This window comes from Fukomys damarensis, unplaced genomic scaffold (assembly GCF_012274545.1).
Source record: "Fukomys damarensis isolate Sample0158 unplaced genomic scaffold, DMR_v1.0_HiC HiC_scaffold_6, whole genome shotgun sequence".
In the NCBI taxonomy this organism is placed as follows: Eukaryota; Metazoa; Chordata; class Mammalia; order Rodentia; family Bathyergidae; genus Fukomys; species Fukomys damarensis.
The window spans coordinates 35,727,707-35,747,017 of record NW_022900918.1 but is presented as its reverse complement, the minus strand read 5'-3'; the positions used below and the strand labels follow the sequence as shown (position 1 = coordinate 35,747,017).

Below are 19,311 nucleotides of genomic sequence, written 5' to 3'. Positions count from 1 at the left end.
AAAAAAAAAAAAAAAAAAAAAAAAAATACACAGAGGTGGTAGTTCACTAACCACAGAGCTGTGACATTATTTTGGTTTTTGACTGTCATATACACAACGGTGCCCAATACCTTTTATCAAGATGTAGTGTGAGGTGTCTTCAGAGACCACTCTCCTCGACTCCACCTCCTTCAAAAAGCCCCCCTCATCTTCATATTGCTTCTGGATTTGTCCTGAGTGCTGCTGATTCATTTCCTTTTGGACATTTTCTATGCGCTGGTTTAGATAGTTTTTTTTAAGCAGGCCTTTGAGCTGGTATTGTGAAAAGTCACTGGACTCCTACAGGTGAAATAAATAAAACTGTCTTACATTGAATACACATATTACCATATTTCTCCTCTTTCCCCCAAAAAGGTAAAAAAATAATTCCCTCCTTTCATTAGTGGTAGTTTTATAAAAGTGAAAGCTGAATGCTAGCAAAAACTATAACTGCCTTTTAACAGTGCATTCAAAACAAAGGACTTGAGCAAAAGAAATCATGAGTGCTGTATATTTATTTCAAAGTATGCTCCAAGCACGTAAAGTGTGGTGGTTATTATGACATCTGATTATGGCTTTAACACACAATCTTCTAGAATGCAGGTCAGGTACGTGCCCTTGGCCCACAGAAGATCGTAAATCACAGCTATCAGAACTATTAATGATAATAGTAACGGTTATAAAGCACTTCCCATAAAGGGCATTCGTCTAGGTATTTTTATATAAACCACCACAAGTTATTCTCAGAATCATTCAAGGAGACACAGCATTATTTCCATTCTAAGAATGAGGCTAAGGCTGGGCTTAGCAGTGCACGCCTGTAATCCCAGAACTCGGGAGGCTGAGACAGGAGGATCTCTGTGAGTTCGAGACCAGCCTGTGTTATATACTGAGTTCCATCCAGATTAATTTCAACTAGTGAGACCCTGTCTCAAATAAATAAATAAAAATGAGGCTATCAAGACTTGAATCAGTTCAGTAACTCTGGAGGCATGTAGCTAATAACTGGCAGATCTGGGATCCGAGGCAGACTGAACTGCTACCCTGGAGCCTATTCCTTATGATCATTACTATCACTATTACTTACCACCACTCCTATGATCAGTGTCCCATCTGCACAGTACACAGAGGGTACAAACATCCCACCTGGATGACTCAGAACTTCTCTACTCCATCACGATTACAGATCCAGTCGGACACTATCCCACATTACCCTACAGCCTGCCAACCCGAGACACTACCGTTGCAGAAACAGAATAGAGACGATATAGTCACTAGGGCAGTCTTTCTCCAGTCCTTCGCACTCATGTTTGCATAACCCAAACTCCATTTCCTCAAGTACTAACCAGAGATCCTTCCCACTAATAAAATGCCTGATAGGCAGATGGAGGCTGGAGTATTTCCCCTGCATTAAAAATAAGTATACTCCTATAAAATCCAAAACTCAAAAATATCATTTCTGCGCACCTCAGTATTTTTTTTTTGTCTTCACATTCTACGTGGAAAAACAAGGATGTGATAGGACAGTCTGACTTTTTTGAGACTTCTGGTATCAATTTCAGAAGTATTCAAAAGTTTTTTTTTCAAGTTTAAAAACTTTTGCTAGCTAATAGGAAGCAGGGAGACAGAGCTTTTGCAATAGGGAAGGGGACCCTGAAATGGCAGGAGGGGGAGGGAGGTGAGGGGAAAGGAGCATGAAAAGGGTTAAAGATATGTTATGTACGTGTACCAACCCTCCACAACGAATGCAAATCCCAAATGCCCCCCAAACACAGAGCAAGGAATAAACTACTTAAAATGTGTTTTCAATCAAAAGCAAAAAAATTTTTTAAAGCACTACAGCAATTCATTAGGAATAAGGCTGCAAAATTTGCACCCTGTCCTAGAGTGGGTTAAAAGAAACTATATCAGAAATACTAGGTGGTGATGACAGAAAACAGAGCTCATTCAGAACAATTAAAGTGGGTGAGTAATTAATGGTGGCATGGAATTAAGGAACGAATGGTAGGTAGCAAGGTCAAGACCTGCTCAACAACACCGGCCCCCAGAGCCGGCCCCACTCCAGCCTCCTGTGGCTGTGAGTCCACCATGAGGCTCCAAGCTGAAGAAGCTCTATTCCCAATGTCCAGAAAGAGGGGAGGAAACATGGAGGCCCAATGGCATCTCCAGCAGAAGAAAATACACTTGGAATGTCAAGCCAGGACACACTTTCCCACTGCGTTTAAATGTCACCCTGCCGCTAACTTCTGAAGTTCAGTGAACTAACTGAGGACTCGGGGCACTCATCGCATACTGAGCTCAGAGCTGAAGACAGAAGTGAGCGAGACAGGCTCATTCTGGCACTGAGAACTACAAAGCAACACCACAGGTTTCTCTACGAAGACAGATAAGGAAAGACCGCGTCTTGGGTGGAAAGTCAAGATTGATTTGAGTCAGTTTTTATCAGTTCAAACCTACAAAAAATGATGCTTCACGAGATCTCTGAGATACATCGATGCTGAGATATGAGATAAGTACTGCTTACAGGTTTCCTCTTCATTCCAGTGAAAAGTTCTGAAGTTCTCAATGCTAAGCATTAATGTACACTTGTGTGTTATTGTATATTTCACCTCTGGCATTGCTTCAAATAATGTTCTTCTTCGCTTGGTGAATTCTTTCATGTCAGTCAAGATTTCATGCTTTATTTCGGGGGGCAGGCTGCAGAAGTCCTCAGACTCAATATCTATTGCTTGAGGATTATGAAAAAACTCTTCCTGAAAAGAGCAAAACACAATGCCATGACATTTGTACTTCACGCACTAAGTCCTCGTCACTGTTACAGACATAGATTGTGTTTACGTCATCAACAGTTCTCCACAGTCTACAAGAAGCTAAACACAGGAGCGCATAACCTGCAGCACGCATCCAAGTGAAGAAGAAGAGTGGGCGAGGCATCCCCTCTTTCGTTCACTCCTTCCTGCGGAAGAGCAACACTGAGCAGCATCTGCAAGGCCTAGGCCTCTACTATGGCACTGGGGTCCTGTGCAGACCGTGCTGGGTGAGGGCCCTGACCTTACTTAGCAGTCAGGAAGGCTCGTGATAAGTAAATCAATAAACAAGATGATATCAAACAAGCTAATCTGATAAAACAGTGGTCAGGAGGACAGGAAGAGAAAACAGTTGTATGACAGAGAAAACCCTACTAGAAAAAGGACCTGTTCTCAGGGACTTGAAGAACACCAGGAATGCTAACCGGGGACAGAGTATCCTAAGCTGAAGGATGAGCAAGTGCAAGGCCCTCGGGGCCTTCACACTGAGCTACATCCCCGGCCCTTTTGATTTCTTACTTCTTATCTTGAGACAGCATGTTGCTAAGTCACTAAGTTGCCCAGGCTGTGCTCAAACTTAAGATTCTTCCACCTCAGCCTCCCAGAGTGCTGGAATGACAGGCATGTGCCACCATTCGTATGCCAGCTATCATCTGCTGCCTTAGTAATACAGAATCTTAGTGCTAAAGCCCTGGGTTCAGTCCCCAGAAACCACACACACACGCATTCAACTATATGAATAACTGGGGGAATGACCTACAATAACGCAACACGATATCTCACTTATTTACAGATGGTATGTTTGCTGTATTCACACAGCATGTGTTACTATTTATTACTGGTTTGTCCACTGGTTGATGGCAAAAGGAAACAGTTTGGGTGTATAAATGTACATGATGGTAAGTTACATATATGTGTGTAATACACACATAAATACACACATATATACAAGTACATAATAAAAAGGCAAGTCATTCATTGGAATCTTCATAAATTCACACTAACTCATTGGTATTACTCATTTTCGTGCCATTCAATTCAAACAACAAAAAAATTCTCAATTCCAAAATGATTTAAATACCTGTAATGCTTGCTTCTGATCCATTCTTTCTTGCCATGCTTTTTCTTCCTCCTCTTCTGAACTGAAAGTCAAGCACATGTCTACAATACCTCTGATTTTAATGACTGCTCACAAAACTAATCCTGGAGTACCAGGTGCTCCTAGTTACAGGGCCTCAGACTAAGATAGCAAGACCCACACTGCCAGTAGTGTCGCTGCCGTGTGGGGGACGCATGTGGTGAGCAATTAGATACGGCCTAAAAAGTTCCGCAAGGGGAAGCACAGGTTGCTTTTGGGGCATAAGGAGAGGCCGACCCCTGGCCTGGGGAGTCATAAAGCTTCCTGGAATCTCCTACCACTGCTCTGGTCAGAGTCAGCCACAAGTAAGTGCAAGGCTAGCTGTAGGGTAGGAAAATGTTCCTGGAGAAGAGTTTGCCCGTCAGAAGAACGAAGTACTGTAAGTATCTGGAAACAAAGAAAGGAAAGCCTGTCTGGGGAGGGTGAAGCGGAGCAGTGCAATTAAGAGGCTGAAGTTTCAGCCTGAAGAAATGAGAAGCCGGGAAAGGTTTTAAGAAAGGAAACGACAATAACAGTGTGGTTTTCAAAAATATTCTGTCCTACAAAGCAGAGACTGGATGTGTCAGGGAGAGGTTACTGCAGAAGGGGTAAGATCAAAGGCAAACCACTCCAGTAACCACTCCGGGAGTCTGAACCACTCCAGTAACCTGACCAAGAAGGTGTGGCCACAATGGCAGTGAGGGGAACTGGACCAACACAAAGCCTGCTCTGCGCAGGAGCCCCTGGGAAAGGGCGTCTGGGGCCCTGAGGACAAGGACAGATTCGGTTCTCCGTGTATAGTTCAACAAGAAGCTGCTGACAACGGCCAGCCAGAGCAAGAGGCAGCTGAGGACAAGCAGCGGAAAGATGCCGAGAGCAGATCGGGTTGACAGGACACAGTGTCACAAGGGCGGAGAAGTCTACTGGATTTAGCAAAAGGACGCCGTGTGTGGTATTTTACATGGGGGTGAGAAAGACAACACTGAGTAAGAAGCAGGTAGAGGTGCTAAGTGTAAGTGAAGTGTAAGAAAAACCAAAGTTCATGTCTTTCCACATTTTAAATCCATAGGTCAACAGAGGCTCTTTGGTAGGAAAAAGAATAATCAATCACAGATTACCAAAACACAAAGCCAAGGTGGAAAATACAAAATTTAGTCTTTGAAAAATATTCCAAAGGGTACAGACAATGGGTGTTTCAGCTTCACTAACCCATTCCCACACAGCTTCTCACACAGATAAAACAAGAAGGCCTAACTCTTGGAATACCACAGTGGTGAAATTTTCTTATACACACATTTACCTGTGTTTTTCTTCCTCTTGTAAGGGTGGCAAAACGTAGATGTCATCCTTTCTTTGAACTTGCGTAAGACTGGGTAGGGCTTCATTTCTGAAAAGTACACATAACTTTAAACAGATTGGACCCGACAGTACTCTGAGCCAATGATCCTCTCCCACAGCGTTGGCAAACCCTGCTCCAGGGCAGTGGCGCCCCCTCCTGGCCCAGCTCTCCCTGGACCACTGCCTTGGAAGCTGAACAAAGTCAGCCTGGAGGGATTCACACCGGCTCCTGGAGCCTTGGCCACAGCCTCAATTACTGCCAGGAAGAGGAGCTCTACAAACAGAAGAGGTCAAGCTGTGGGTGTACAGCAGCTCCACGGCAGCGTGCCTGCCTAGCATGTGCAAGACCCTCGGTTCAACCCCCAGCACTGCAAAAATTAAATATAAAGGGATGGGAGGAACGAGATGTGAAACATCACAGCTTTTTTGTATTAGCCTTTATAGAAGGAGTTTTGACAATTTCAGATTACCAGGTCCCATGACATCTTACTGACTTCTCTCACTTCACTCTGTTTTCTATTGAAAATTAAAATTAGGGAAAGAGAACCACAGTAACTCAATATAAAAATCAAATGCTTTTAAATTAGACTCTAAAATAATGTCATTTTTCTCTTGCCTTTTGCTTTTGAAGGCAGACTTGATCGCCTGTCTTTTCAAAAATGTCTGCAGGAGCTTCTCTGTAGTTTTTCTGGAGTCACTGGATGCGGAATCCTTTCTCTGCCTTCTCTTTGCCTATAAACAGAAAACATGTAAGATTTGTCTTCAAGCTAAGAGTCTATTAAAAACATTTCAGTGATTTTCTGTCCCCACAGAATTTGGTTTGCTTGAGTTTCCAGGCAATGGTTATATCAATAAATATCTTTAAGTTTATGCTGTTAAGGGCACCCAGTTTCTACCTATTACTTATATAATGTTTGAGAAAATATTTATTTTGTTTCTGTTAAATGGCTTTTAATACCTACACCCTCAGAAATTTAAAATTTATAATCAAGTAAATGTTTTCCAAAATTACTATATTAGTTTATTCTTTAAGCTTTAAGTAGTACTCCTTTTTTTATAAAAAAATGCATTATTTGTACGTAACTATGCCCCTCAACATTCAAGATTCTGTCAGAAGAACTCCTAAAATCTATAGAAACATCTTATAAGAAATGTCCAATATGGGATAAATAGAAGTCTCTGAAAAAAAAGTCTCTGTGCTTACAGTTGAATGTAACACAAATAACCAAGGAATCCTCTTTTCTAATCTTTCTGAAATCTACCTGATACAGAGGATCCCTTAGATAACAGCAAATTACAACATTCAAGTCTACACATTTTTACAGAGGCAACAAATGTCCAAGCATTTACAAATTCTTACTTTTAGCCTCATCACCACTTAATTAGATACTGTATGCCTGGTATAATTATAAAATGATGAGCTGACATTTTCAACATAGAAAAGTCATTTGTCCAAAAGGATATAATCATTTCTATTGCTTGAACATTTTTTAAAACTACTTTTAGGACAATAAAGAAACTCGTTCTCATTCTTTTCCATCACACTCCATTTATTTCATAGATAACCCATTTTGGTCAGCACCTGGTACCACACAGCATTCTTACTCCTAAAAACCCAACTCACCTTTAAAAGAAGGCCCACATCACTAAGCACATTCAATCCCACACTCAGGGACACATTTCCTAAGTAGGTTCCCCATAATGTTACAAGCAATGGCAGCATAGAAAAAATGTGAAACACCTAAACAGATTCTACCAGGAAAACTCTCAATTGTAAGAATTCTAGTAGTTTTAGTTAAAAGTTACACTCTTATCATTGTTCCCCTGATGTCCTCTCACATAATATATACATCATTTAAAAAGAAAAACTTTTCTATTAATTTGAGGTCGGGGAGTACCAGGGATCGAACTTAGGACCTTGTGCTTGTGAAGCAGGCGGCAGAACCACTGAGCTAAATCCCCAGCTCTATTAAATTTTAAAAAGCAGTTGAAATTAAAGTGGCTATGTATTAAAATAAGTTGGTTTCTGAAATTCCAAAAGGGGGAAGCTTAGCGGTAGAGGCCTTGGGCTCAATCCCCAGCACCACTAAAAGAAAATAAAGGGCATTCAACTAACATTCCAAAGAGAAAATAAGACTCAATGATACATACCAAAGTCTGTTTCTTCAAAAGCGGAGCATCCCCATCAAATACAAAAATAGGACGAATTCGAAAAAATAAGAGTTTGCAGAGCCGATGAAACAAAGTAAGCAGATGAGCATTCTCTATGGAGTTTCCATGGCGATCTCGAACTCCTTTAAGGGCTTGGTTTAGCCAAATGCTAATATCTGAGAGAACTGTTAAAGAAGAACATTCTGGAACTCCTTCCCTCTTCCACACAATTTAATTTCCTGATTCTGAGGTCCCCAAACACTGCATGCTAAGCACACGTCCCCACTCTGAAACCCTCTGGCCCTGCTACAGAAGGTCAGTTAGTCTTATAACCAACCCTTACTGCAACTTAAATATTGAACTCTAAATTCATGCAAGACATCCTCCAAAAAGGTGCAGCGACAAAGAATTGCGTCTTTTAAAAAATCAGTAAACTAGTACACATTTTTCTGGAAGACAATTTGGTAACTCACAGTAAAGAAACCTAAATATTTGTATTCTCATTTATCTATGAATTCCATCCCAGATATTATGCTCAAGAAATCACTGTGGGTTTACAATAAGATAGCTACAAGAATATTTGTATATAATGGTAAAGTATAAAAAATAATTTTAAAGCTTTAGAACAGGTCTTTTCAAAAACTAAATTACTGTATACTGATTTGCTTGCATACCACAGAGCTCTTAAAAACAGAAATTGCAGAAGCATGTTTAGTGACAAGGAAGATATTCAAAAAATAATTCTGAAGGAAGTCTAATGAGTCACAAAATGCATAACTGCATTTATAACACGTGTAATATATTCAACTATAAAAAAACAGATCAGATATTAAAGCACTAATTCTCTATGCTAAAGCTAAAGATGATTTATATTTTCTTCTTGAAGTTTTCACATATTTTTAAACTTTTCTTTAAAATGTATTTTGTGTTTATCCAAAAGGATGAGCCAGGTGTGGTGGCGCATACCTGGGATCCCAGCACTTAGGAGGCTGAGGATAGAGGATTGCTGCAAGTTCAAGTCCAGCCTGGGCTACACAGGGAGACTCTGTCTCAAAAAACAAAAGGGAAAGGAAGGAGAGGGGGACAGGAAGAAAGACCAATGCAGCACCCTGCTGGGTCTGCTGCTCTCAGTCCAGCCTGCTCCTGTCATGCACACTGGTGTTTTCTGTGGCTTTCTTCCTTAGAACTTCCTCCTCCCAGACAGGACAGCCTAGCTGATATCTCCACCTGACACCTCACAGACACTTCACACTCAACACAACCCAAACTAACTCAGTGTCTTCTCCGTGAGGCTGCTCAGGCCCCAGCTAGGCACAGGTAACTCCCACCCGAGACGAACTCCAGTGTCAGCCTAAGTGTCCCTTCGCCCAACCACACAAGGTCCTACCAGCTCTACCTTCGAACACGTTTAAAGCACTAAGGCATTAGTAAAAGCCCTTTGAAGTTTACCTTTGCCTTTAGAGTAATATTCAAAGCTCTTCCTATGATCTACAAAAGCTCGGGATGACCTGCCCTGTGTTCACTTCTCCAGTTGTATTTCCAGCCATCACACTCTTATCAAACCCTGGAAATCACTAAGCTTGCAGCCCCCAAGCTCCGTCACACAGTGTCCTCTGCTGGCTCTCAGGGCCTAGTGACTCCTACTCTGAGGTTAGGGTTACTCGGCCTACGGGGCATTCCCCAGCCTAGATTAAGACCACTAATTATACATCTTACTCAAAGCAAGAGTATTATGTAGTTGGAGTTTTTCTAAACCCTGGGTGGGGAGGACCAGGATAGATGGCTGTGAACAAAACAGCATTCGTTCTTAGAGAGTTTACAGTCTAGGGCAGGAGAAAACAAGCTGTGAGCTCCATGTTCTTAGAGTCCTGCCCTTTCACAGGACTTACAGGAGGCATAAAGAGCTGCTCTTCAACAAGGCGGTTAATATTTAAATGAATGCCTTTTACTACCATAAAATACGTAGGCCCACCGACAATTAACTGACTCTATACCATGTCACAAAACAAGCAGTGGAAACCTGCTATTGTTATAATATTAGTCCTATGTGAATCACAGCCAAGACACTAGGGAAATGTGTGTGTGTGTGTGTGTGTTAGATTAAGACCACTAATTATACATCTTACTCAAAGCAAGAGTATTATGTAGTTGGAGTTTTTCTAAACCCTGGGTGGGGAGGACCAGGATAGATGGCTGTGAACAAAACAGCATTCGTTCTTAGAGAGTTTACAGTCTAGGGCAGGAGAAAACAAGCTGTGAGCTCCATGTTCTTAGAGTCCTGCCCTTTCACAGGACTTACAGGAGGCATAAAGAGCTGCTCTTCAACAAGGCGGTTAATATTTAAATGAATGCCTTTTACTACCATAAAATACGTAGGCCCACCGACAATTAACTGACTCTATACCATGTCACAAAACAAGCAGTGGAAACCTGCTATTGTTATAATATTAGTCCTATGTGAATCACAGCCAAGACACTAGGAAAATGTGTGTGTGTGTGTGTGTGTGTGTGTGTGTGTGTGTGTGTCACAGCGTACACAGCTGGATGGTGTCCGGATTGTAAAGTAAAGGATCACCCTAGGGAACACAGAGGTTTTTAAACAGCTGCAACAGCCCACACAAAAGTGGATAGGAGTGGTGGACACCAGAAGTGGGCAGGTCCTTAGACGTAGGAGCTGGTGTCATCTTAAATTCATGCCGCATCGGATAAATGTTCTGCTTAGGTTGTTTCTGTCTGGTATTCTACCATATGGGATGTTATGGCTTGTATCTAGCTGTCCACACCAAAGCTTCAGGCACTCACGGGGGGGGGGGCTTTTTGGAGCTAGCTGTACTTAGGATGTGTGATGCCACTGATTCAGTCCACCGATTTGAATTAGCATAGTTCCGGGTATGGATAATGGGAAGGCCCACCCTGGCCAGTAGCCTGGATGTGATAAAAGGGAAAGGGAGGCTTGCTTCGCTGCTGCTTCTGCTTATGGCTTGCTGCCTCCTGCCTACTCTGCCATAGACTGTTTCTCCTGCACCGCACCACCCTGCCCTGGAGCCAGCAGACTACAGACTGAAACCTCTACAAACTATGAGGTGAAATAAACTTTTCCTCCTTTAACTTGTGGGTATCGGGTATTTTTGTCTCAGCAATGAGAAAAGTAACTAGGACATGAGAATATATAAATTTCTACATAGCCCACTACTTTCAACTTTATACTAGAGAAAATATAATTTCAGATCAGTGGCTCTCAACCTTGCTATCTATTAAAACATGATATGAAGCTTTTGAAACACAGATAACTCAATGCCATATGCTTAAAATACTAATTCAAAACCATTTTAAACACTATATTATGGAAAATGAGGTGAGTTTTTTTTTTGTTTAATTAATCATAGTGCCAAGTCCCAGTGAGGGGTGTGAATTCCAGCTTGAAATTCTTAAGAGAAGAAATACATAAAATCCAGCAAGCTTTTTTTTTTATATATATATATATAATCTGACCATTCTAATTTCACTGTTTACAAAAATCAAATATTTTACATTTCTTCAAAGACTAGAAAAGTTAAAATCTGAAGCAAGGCCCAACATTACATTAGAGTTCAGACTCAGAGCCAATAACATTTTTAAACAAAACAAAAAAAAATGTTTTCTTAATCATGTAGTTAGGTAGTCTAAAATTTAATAAATCTTCATCTGAGTGCACAGCATATTGTAATGTATTTCTAATATAGTTAAATCCATTTCACCAATATTAAGGTCCATCAGAGACAAAAGTTAAACTGTGGTATGTTAATTGATGTTTAATTGTAAAAGAGACTCAACTATCCACACAGTTCAAAAACCAAACACTTTCTTTTAGAGAGCCAAAAACAAGTTATGAACTTCCTAGAATTGTAGATAAATTCTTTTAAAAAACAAGACAACAAAATCTATAATTTAGATGCTTGAATTCCCATGAAAACAAAAAAGAAAAATCAACTGTAAGTAATCAGATATTATGTATGTGTGATCATCATTTTAGCTACAATATCTTTGCCAGTCGTCTTTAGATAAACCACTCATGCTTTCAGAAAGCCTAACAGCCTCATAAAAATGACGTCCCATCCCAAATGGGGCTCTCGGAACCTTTTACATAACATACTCTTAAACTACATGGTTTACCCTTCCTTGCTCTGACATCCTAAAACATTAGAATGCTGAATTTCAGTTGTCATCTCAATATTCTTACAAGTTCTTAATGCTTTATCAGAGCTGCAATGTAAAATGACCCTAAATCTTTGCTAAAGTTTTAAGGATTTTTGGAAATTACCCTAAAGACGGTCAAGAAATCTTCACACTGTAATGACAAACAGAGAGCACTAGAGAGCAACATATCTCACGGATTTGAAATTACTTTTCATTTTACCCAACTCAAGGCACCTGAACAAAAACTTTTAAATACATTACAAATACAGTTGCAAATTATCCACTTGGCAAAAAATAATAACCTTATATTTTTAAAATTAATAGCGTGCTTCCTCAGTCAATGGCTTCTTTGCCCAACACACGCCAGTCTTTCATTCTCGGACACATAGCAAAAGCAGTTACTGTATTTACATAACTTCCTGGTCCTCTTTCAGGAAACTCCTGAAACTGGTTTGAATTAGCACCAGCTACTAAGAATGCCTAAGCCAAGGGGCTGGGAGATTACATAACGAACAAAAAAAAGAAAACTTCAAAAATGGTATTGTTTTCATAATGAAAAAATGTAATTCCAAAGAAACAAAACCAGCCAAACATACACACAATCGCCCTTACGAAGCCGATCACAGGGGCTGGAAGGGAAATAATGTATATCTTTTTAAATCTTTCCAAAGTTTTATCACCTGAACTTATTCCCAAAAAACAAAGGATAAAAGTTTCCATACCTCTTAAAAAAAAAAAGGCAAGCACCTATCTACGTTATCCTCCTGTTTAAGAAACATAAATAGGAGAAAAAAACACATATACAAGAAGCAAGACTGAAAAAGAGCACGCAAAACCAAAGGTGAGCCGTTTGTAGGAAGAGCGCACACGAGTCGAGAAAGTTAAGTGGAACAAACAGGACACACAAGCTTAAATATCGCGTGGTCTCATAAATGACAATAGGAAGCCGGGAAACAGATCTTTTGCAAATGAATGGGAAAGGGACCGAGAGATGGAAGGAGGGGAAAAGGCAAGTAAAAAGAATTAAGAGGTGTTATATCCATGTACCAAATACCCACGGTGAATGAAATCATTATATACTGCAAACATGTACTAAAAAAAGTCGATCACGACGGCCAGAATTCTACTGAATTCCCTCCAATGCTGACCTCCCGCCGGGATACGTTTAAGATTCACAGTACTGACGGTGCCTGGCACTGTCCCAGACTCCTTTCATTTAAGGAATTCCTTTAGAATTCACACACCAAGTCTGTGCACAGATACTATCATCAATTCCACTTTGCAGAGGAGACAGCTGGAGCAGAGAGGCCCTCGGAGGTGAGACCAGGAGTCGCACCCAGAGCTGGGGGAAAGGAAAGCTCAGAAGGAAATCGCCCTGCAATCCCCACCCCGCCCCCCGGTCCGACAGCCCGGGCCCGAGTGCGCAGGCGCGGATACCCACGGCAAGCACCTTCCCCTCCAACGTCTCGGGGCTGATCTGCCGGCCCGAGCCCTCCAGCAGCTTCCACAGCCCCTGGACTCCCATCGACGCGCTCCCCTTCTGCTGACACCGCCGCCAGGAAGAGAGAGCAGACCAGGGATAGCCGGCGGTGTGGAGGAGCCGAGCCTGCTCTCGCCCAGCGACTCGGCCCAAACGTTTACTCCAGGAACGCGTTAGAAGACCGAGCCACCAATTACACCGCGGGTGGGTCGGTAAACCCACACGGATTGGAACCTCTCGCCTTCCGTCGAACATGATGCGCCGTAAGGAAGTTCCGCCTTGCTCGATGACGTATATTTGCTGCGTCTGTAGCGCTGCGGAAGTGAGAGATCTGCTCCCCGCCGGGTTGGCACCTGGACAGGTCTGAGCTGTCACCTTGCTGCCGGCGTGTCGCTATTAAAAAGTATATTCATAAGGTTGAAGTAAGGAGTTTTACCCGCCTTTTCAGTGTCAGTGTCTACCCGTTGCGCTGCCAGTTGTAAAGGCTAAGTATTGTGTTAAACGTAAAGAGAATAGAGAGGTGGGTTCTTGGTGTCTTTAAGCTGCTGGTTACGTGAGCATGTAGTAACCTGATGGTAATACAATTCACTTTTACCCTTGAAATATTTTTTAGTTTTATCCCGCGTCTAAAGCGTAGGTTTTCACAGTCTGTGGTCAGAAATGACGAAAAATTAATTCCCAGAGTAGCTCCAGGGAAATCTAGCTTGTGAACACTTGGGTCAAGATTCAGATCTCATAATTAACAATGTGAAATAGGAAGAAAAGGGCTAAAGGTGTAGGGAAAGTGGGAAGGGTAGGGGAAAGGGAATAAGGGAAAAGAAAAAAATATGAGAAAATGAAAAAATGGAAATAAAATGTTTGTAAACGGGGAGGGGGGAGGAGGTGAAGGGAGGGCAGGGACAAGGGGAAAAAATGAGAACCAAGACCTGTCATGTAAAGGTACAAGATCCCAGTGATGAATGTAACTGTACTGTATACCTAAAATGTACCAATAAACTCAATTTTTAAAAAAAGATTCAAATCTCAGCCGTACCTAACGATCGTCCTTAGCATTGCCGAAGTCACACTTGTCCAGGGCTTTGTTGTTCATCTTTAACAGCACAAAACCAACCTTCAGGCTTTTTAAAGTAAGGATTAGAGGCGATATGTGCAAAGCACTTACTTAGTACTATAAATGATAGTATTAGCGTGCACATTTGTTCACATTTGAGCTATTGAAACTAGACTCAAACTAAGTAAAAAGGTTGATTTAAAACACTTCTGTGTAATACAAATGTATCACAAAATAATTTTTAGCAAAAACATTTCTGTCCAAACAAATGGTTCACAGTAGCCATGTTGACCAATAATGAATCTTACAAAGTGCATTTCACAGTTCCCTTGTGGGAAAAGTGATCCACAGAAATTGTCCCGAGTTATTTTTTACTGACAGTAATATAACTGCCTACTTAATTATTGTCTCTTTCCCATAGTAGACTACAAATTTATTGAAACCAAGAACTGTCTTCAGACAAACAGCAGAAATTTAGAAATGCTGCCTAAATGACCTCTCAAGCCTCCAGCCTAAAGTTCTCCAGTGCACTTCTACCCTATGGCAAGAATTTGCTTAGATGTCAAGTAGATGTTACTTCCCATCTCATTCGAACCATATAATAACTGTGGAGAGCTGAATTGTGAACTCCACTGAAATTTCTATGTTGAAGCCCTAACCTTTCACACTTAAAAGGGAGGTTCAAATGAGGTCATAAAGGGCCTAGGGTGTAGCTCAGTGCACAGTGCTTGCCTGGCATGTTCAGGGTCCTCAGTTCAATCCCCAGGACCACAATCAATCAATCGTAAGCCATTAGGGTAGCATCTAATCCAGTCTGCCTGGTATTCTTAAAAGAAAAGGAAATTTGAGGGCTGGGGATTTAGCTCAGTGGTTCTACCACCCGCCTCGCAAGCACAAGGTCCCAGGTTCAATCCCTGGTACCAAAAAAAGAAAAGGAAATTTGAACAGAGATTCCAGGGATTCCCACACAGAGAAAAGGCCATATAAAGACGCAGAGAGAAGGTGGTTATCTGTAAATTGGAGAGAACTGAGAAGCCAAGCTTCCAAAACCTTATCTAGGACTAATAGCCTACAGAACTGTGAGAAACTATTTTTTTGTGTTTTTTTTAAGATACCAAGCTTGTGGTATTTTGTCATAGCAGCTCTAGCAAACTAAGGTACTTTGATAGTAGGCATGCTTCTTCATAAGAGAGCTCTTCAGTTCCTGCCAACAAAATGGGGATGCTACCAACTTCAGGGTCATTCTGAGATCTGAGTTTTAACATGAAACATCTACTAGAAAATGATTCTCAAGTTAGCTGAGTGACTGGTAGGATGGAAATGCTGTGGGTGAAATTGAAGAGTATAATGGATCATATAGCAGCTTCCTGAGCCATTCGGTGTCTGAGAGAATGCAAGTTGGAAAGAATTATAGCTGCTGTGCCCTATTGGCCTAATGAGGGACACAGCTTTGTAACAGTGACAGTGGTGGTAAAGGAACAGTGGCATGGTTTGTGTTTAGATTTCCCCCCAAGTCTCATGCAGATGAGGTGGGACTTTCTTTTCAGAGGTAGTTGAATCTGGAGTTTGTGACACTGGGATTAAGGTCATGTGATTACTAAACCATGACATGTGAGTGATTACTTTGGCCCCGCCCTAGTCCTGGTAGTCTGAATGAGATGATAGAAGGGACACAAAGATGCTGTTAACCCCTCTTGTTACCTTTGCTGCCTAGTGTGCACCTGTTGTTTCTGCTCTGCCAGGCCTGTTTGTCGTCCCTGCCTTAGAGTCAGCTGATTAGGGACTAAAAATTCTACAGACTGTAGGGGACTGTAAGACAAAGAAACCCTTTCCCTTTTAACTTCAGGTGTCGGGTATTTTGTCTCAGCAACGAGAGAGAAAAGTAACTAACACAAACGGTTAAAGGATTTACTTTAAATGAACATTTTTGTTTCTGCCTGAGATTTGGGTAAAAACAAACAGCTAGTGTAGACATCTGAGTACTGTAAATACTTTAAAAAACAAAACAATACTCTTTTCTTGGGGTTTTTTGTTGTTGTTGTTGTTGTTTGTTTTGAGACAGGGTCTCGCTATGTAATCCAGACTGGACTCGAACTTGTGGCAACCTCCTACTTCAGCCTCCCAAGTGCTGTGACACCCAGCAAAAGCAACACTTATTTTATAAGTGGTTTTGAAGGAACAGCAACTAAAAAGTGTATAATTAATTCACAAGGAATTAGTTCCTTGAGATGATGTTTAAAGGACTATCTATAAATAATCTGAACAGTAAAATATAAATCTTTTAGAGTAGTAGCTAGCACTTTCTATCTACAAGGCATTGTTCTAAACAATACACGTAGCCAGGTGTGGTGACACAAACCTGTAACCCCAGCACTCATGGAGACTGAGGCAAGAAGATTATCTTGCAAACTTGAGCCCAGCTTGGACACCTTAGCAATTTACCAAGACCATGACTCAAAATTTAACAAATGAAAAGAGGGCTGGGATATCAATTCCCAGTACAACCAAAAATAAATAAAAATAAAATAAATATTACATGTTTTAGCTTATGTATTCTTGCAAACCATTTTCCCATTTTACTTCTCGAGGAAAGACGAACATCTTAACTCACCTAAAGTTGATAATGCTAGTTAAGTACAGAGCTAATATTTGAAGACTGTAAGAATATTTGACTGTAAGAAGAGTTAACCAAGAATTTAAATAGGACAAGAACGTTACAAGCTTTCAAAGAAGAATGCAGTAACTCTTGTCTACTGTTTCTGGAGAAATAGTCCCACTAAACCTAAACTTCACTGCTCTAAATAGCTACCACACTTGTAAGAAAAGTTTTTAGATCATCACATATATTCTTTTTTCATTTGGCTATGGTCAGGATGTAGACTGAATAAACTCACCCTCCTTTTCTAGGCTCATTCTATTCTTTAATATCTTATATTGCAGTTTTCTCCTTTCCTCGACTCTTCCTACAATCCTCTTCTCTGAAATATTCAGCTACACTACATGAAAGAGCTTACATTCAGCACTGTTTGACCTACAAAAATTACAGTTTTGTTTGTTTCCAGCTAATATGAGAATGCAATTTCCTATTTCCCATTATAATCATATGGAAATCTAAAATTATATTAATGATAATGCATATTGTTACATTGATTTAAATGATTGAAGAGGGTTTCTTACACTAAAGCAGAAGTGACAAATTACCATATACTCCAAAGTTATAAAGTTGCTCCCTACCTAAAACAAATGCACAATAACACCAACATGATTAAAAGTAGAAAACAAAACTTTATTTGATGAAAACTTTTTTAAAAGTTCCAGTATGAAGTAACAAAATCAACAACCTACAAATCTCTTTCAGTCATTTGCATTTCAAGCAAAATATTCTCTTCAGAAAAATGACCATTTCATAATAAATAACCCTTTCTGTAGGCTAGACATGTGAGTGGATAAATGGATATAAAATTCAAGAGAAAAAAAGAAACACATTTTAAAAATAAAAATCTGAACCCTCTCCTTGAGGTGTATTGCAGTATGGTTACCAACATTTTCAGCACCCTGTATTTACCCAGTTACTGATCTGAGTCCTAGATCAACGCCCTGAAATGAAAGAACAAGAGATCCTAGTTGTTCATGAGTCACAGGTTGGCAGCAGAAAAACTGACAGCAGCTAGAAAGGAGCTCAAGTATAGGAGATCCACACTTCTGAAATAATTAACACTCACTTCAAACAGCTAATTATCTATATAGGAAGCTGCTCAGTTAAGAATACAGATAGTTGTCCTGTGAGTGACTGCGGCATTCCTAATGCCTCTGCAATGCTGTTGTTTGTTATCCCATGACTCCATCTAAGAGACCAATCAAGGAGCAGAAGATCTCATGGCACAGATTACTATGAGTATGGAAAACTTGTTCTTTGACTCTGTGCCTATTCTAGACTTACACAAGTTTTCAAGACCTACGGTTCTTGTCAGTACTCGCTCCAAACATAGCAAGTCTAGAGAGTCAAGAATATCTGAACCAATACACTGTTACCCACTTGCACCAATAGAAAAGTTACTGAAGTCTTTTCTCTGCCTCTTATTCAGAATCCTGAAACAGGAAACATGAGGCAAACAAGACACTATAAGTGAAAGAACTACTAGACTCACAAAATAAACTTAAATGAGCCTTAACCATGAGCAAAAATTAGAAATCGAAAGCCCCCATTTTTTAAAGGGCAAATGGTGCTTTATGTCTTGATCTTAGGAAAACAACTATCTGTACCAAATATCTAGGGATCAAGTCATGAAAAATCACTTCATGCTTAAATATTTCAAATCTAGATGCTGTTAAGTGAATTTGTGTTTTTGTTTAGAAACAGCTGTAATTTTATCTGATTTGATGAAACTTTATCCAGATTGCTATTATTATATACTCTTCATTTTAAAAGGGCAATAATCTGTGCTTATCTGCATATATGTCTGAAATCACCCATCACAATCATATATAAGCTTATTTACTAGAGAACTACAAGGTTATGCTTTGCACTACAAAATCCACTCCTATTAATGTAGACTCAGTAAAATCTCCTACTGTCTTATGTAGTCCTGTACATAATCACTGTACGAGTAACACCAGTTGTTCAGTATCCAGCATCTTCAGTCATTCCCATCATAATCACCATAACCCTGGTAGCCACTGTTCCTTCTCTCGTGGATACTAGACATCTTTTTCCAAGCAGAGTCCTGATGGAAACTAGCACTGAAGGACCGGCCCAGACGTCCGTGCTGCTTCTTGGAGATATTTTCTTCACTCTCAGATTTGGCAATTCCTTGCACATGTGTTGGAGGTTGGGCTTCTTGTCTAATGGTTCCAAATGGAAAGTTCCAAAGGCCAAATCTTTGCCAATTAAGTCTCTGGAATGCTATAATGCAATGCAAATTTCCACCAACCTTAAAAAAAAAAAAAAAAAGAGGTGAAGAAATAAAAGAAATATGTATAAATTTGTAGGTCCCTGTGGACTCCTATTATGGTTTAGATCTAACATATTCCCCAAAAGTCTATATTATGTTCAGAGGTGAGGGTTTCAGGAGGTGCCTGGATCATGAGGGATATAACTTCATCAGTGCTTTAATTCACTGATAAAATCGCATTATTGGGATGTGATAAAACCTTAGGTGGTAAGGTCTAGTCA

General features: G+C 40.5%; 2 protein-coding genes across 3 annotated transcripts in view; both read right to left on the bottom strand.

Annotated features, from left to right (window-relative positions):
• The window catches only part of Ercc5 (ERCC excision repair 5, endonuclease), a 28,983-nt gene extending 15,639 nt beyond the window's left edge, over positions 1–13,344 (bottom strand). Inside the window, 7 exon segments of the mRNA XM_019204578.2 lie at positions 111–318; positions 2,628–2,771; positions 3,907–3,967; positions 5,243–5,329; positions 5,897–6,012; positions 7,432–7,607; positions 13,045–13,344. Of these exon segments, the coding sequence (XP_019060123.1) occupies positions 111–318; positions 2,628–2,771; positions 3,907–3,967; positions 5,243–5,329; positions 5,897–6,012; positions 7,432–7,607; positions 13,045–13,342 (1,090 nt within the window). The 5' untranslated portion in view covers positions 13,343–13,344.
• Positions 13,345–17,694: 4,350 nt separating this feature from the next.
• The window catches only part of Bivm (basic, immunoglobulin-like variable motif containing), a 32,248-nt gene continuing 30,631 nt past the window's right edge, over positions 17,695–19,311 (bottom strand). For both annotated transcript variants that reach the window (XM_019204609.2, XM_019204608.2), the window contains exon 10: positions 17,695–19,069. In XM_019204609.2, the coding sequence (XP_019060154.1) occupies positions 18,776–19,069 (294 nt within the window). In that variant the 3' untranslated portion in view covers positions 17,695–18,775. The remainder of the gene's footprint in view (positions 19,070–19,311) is intronic.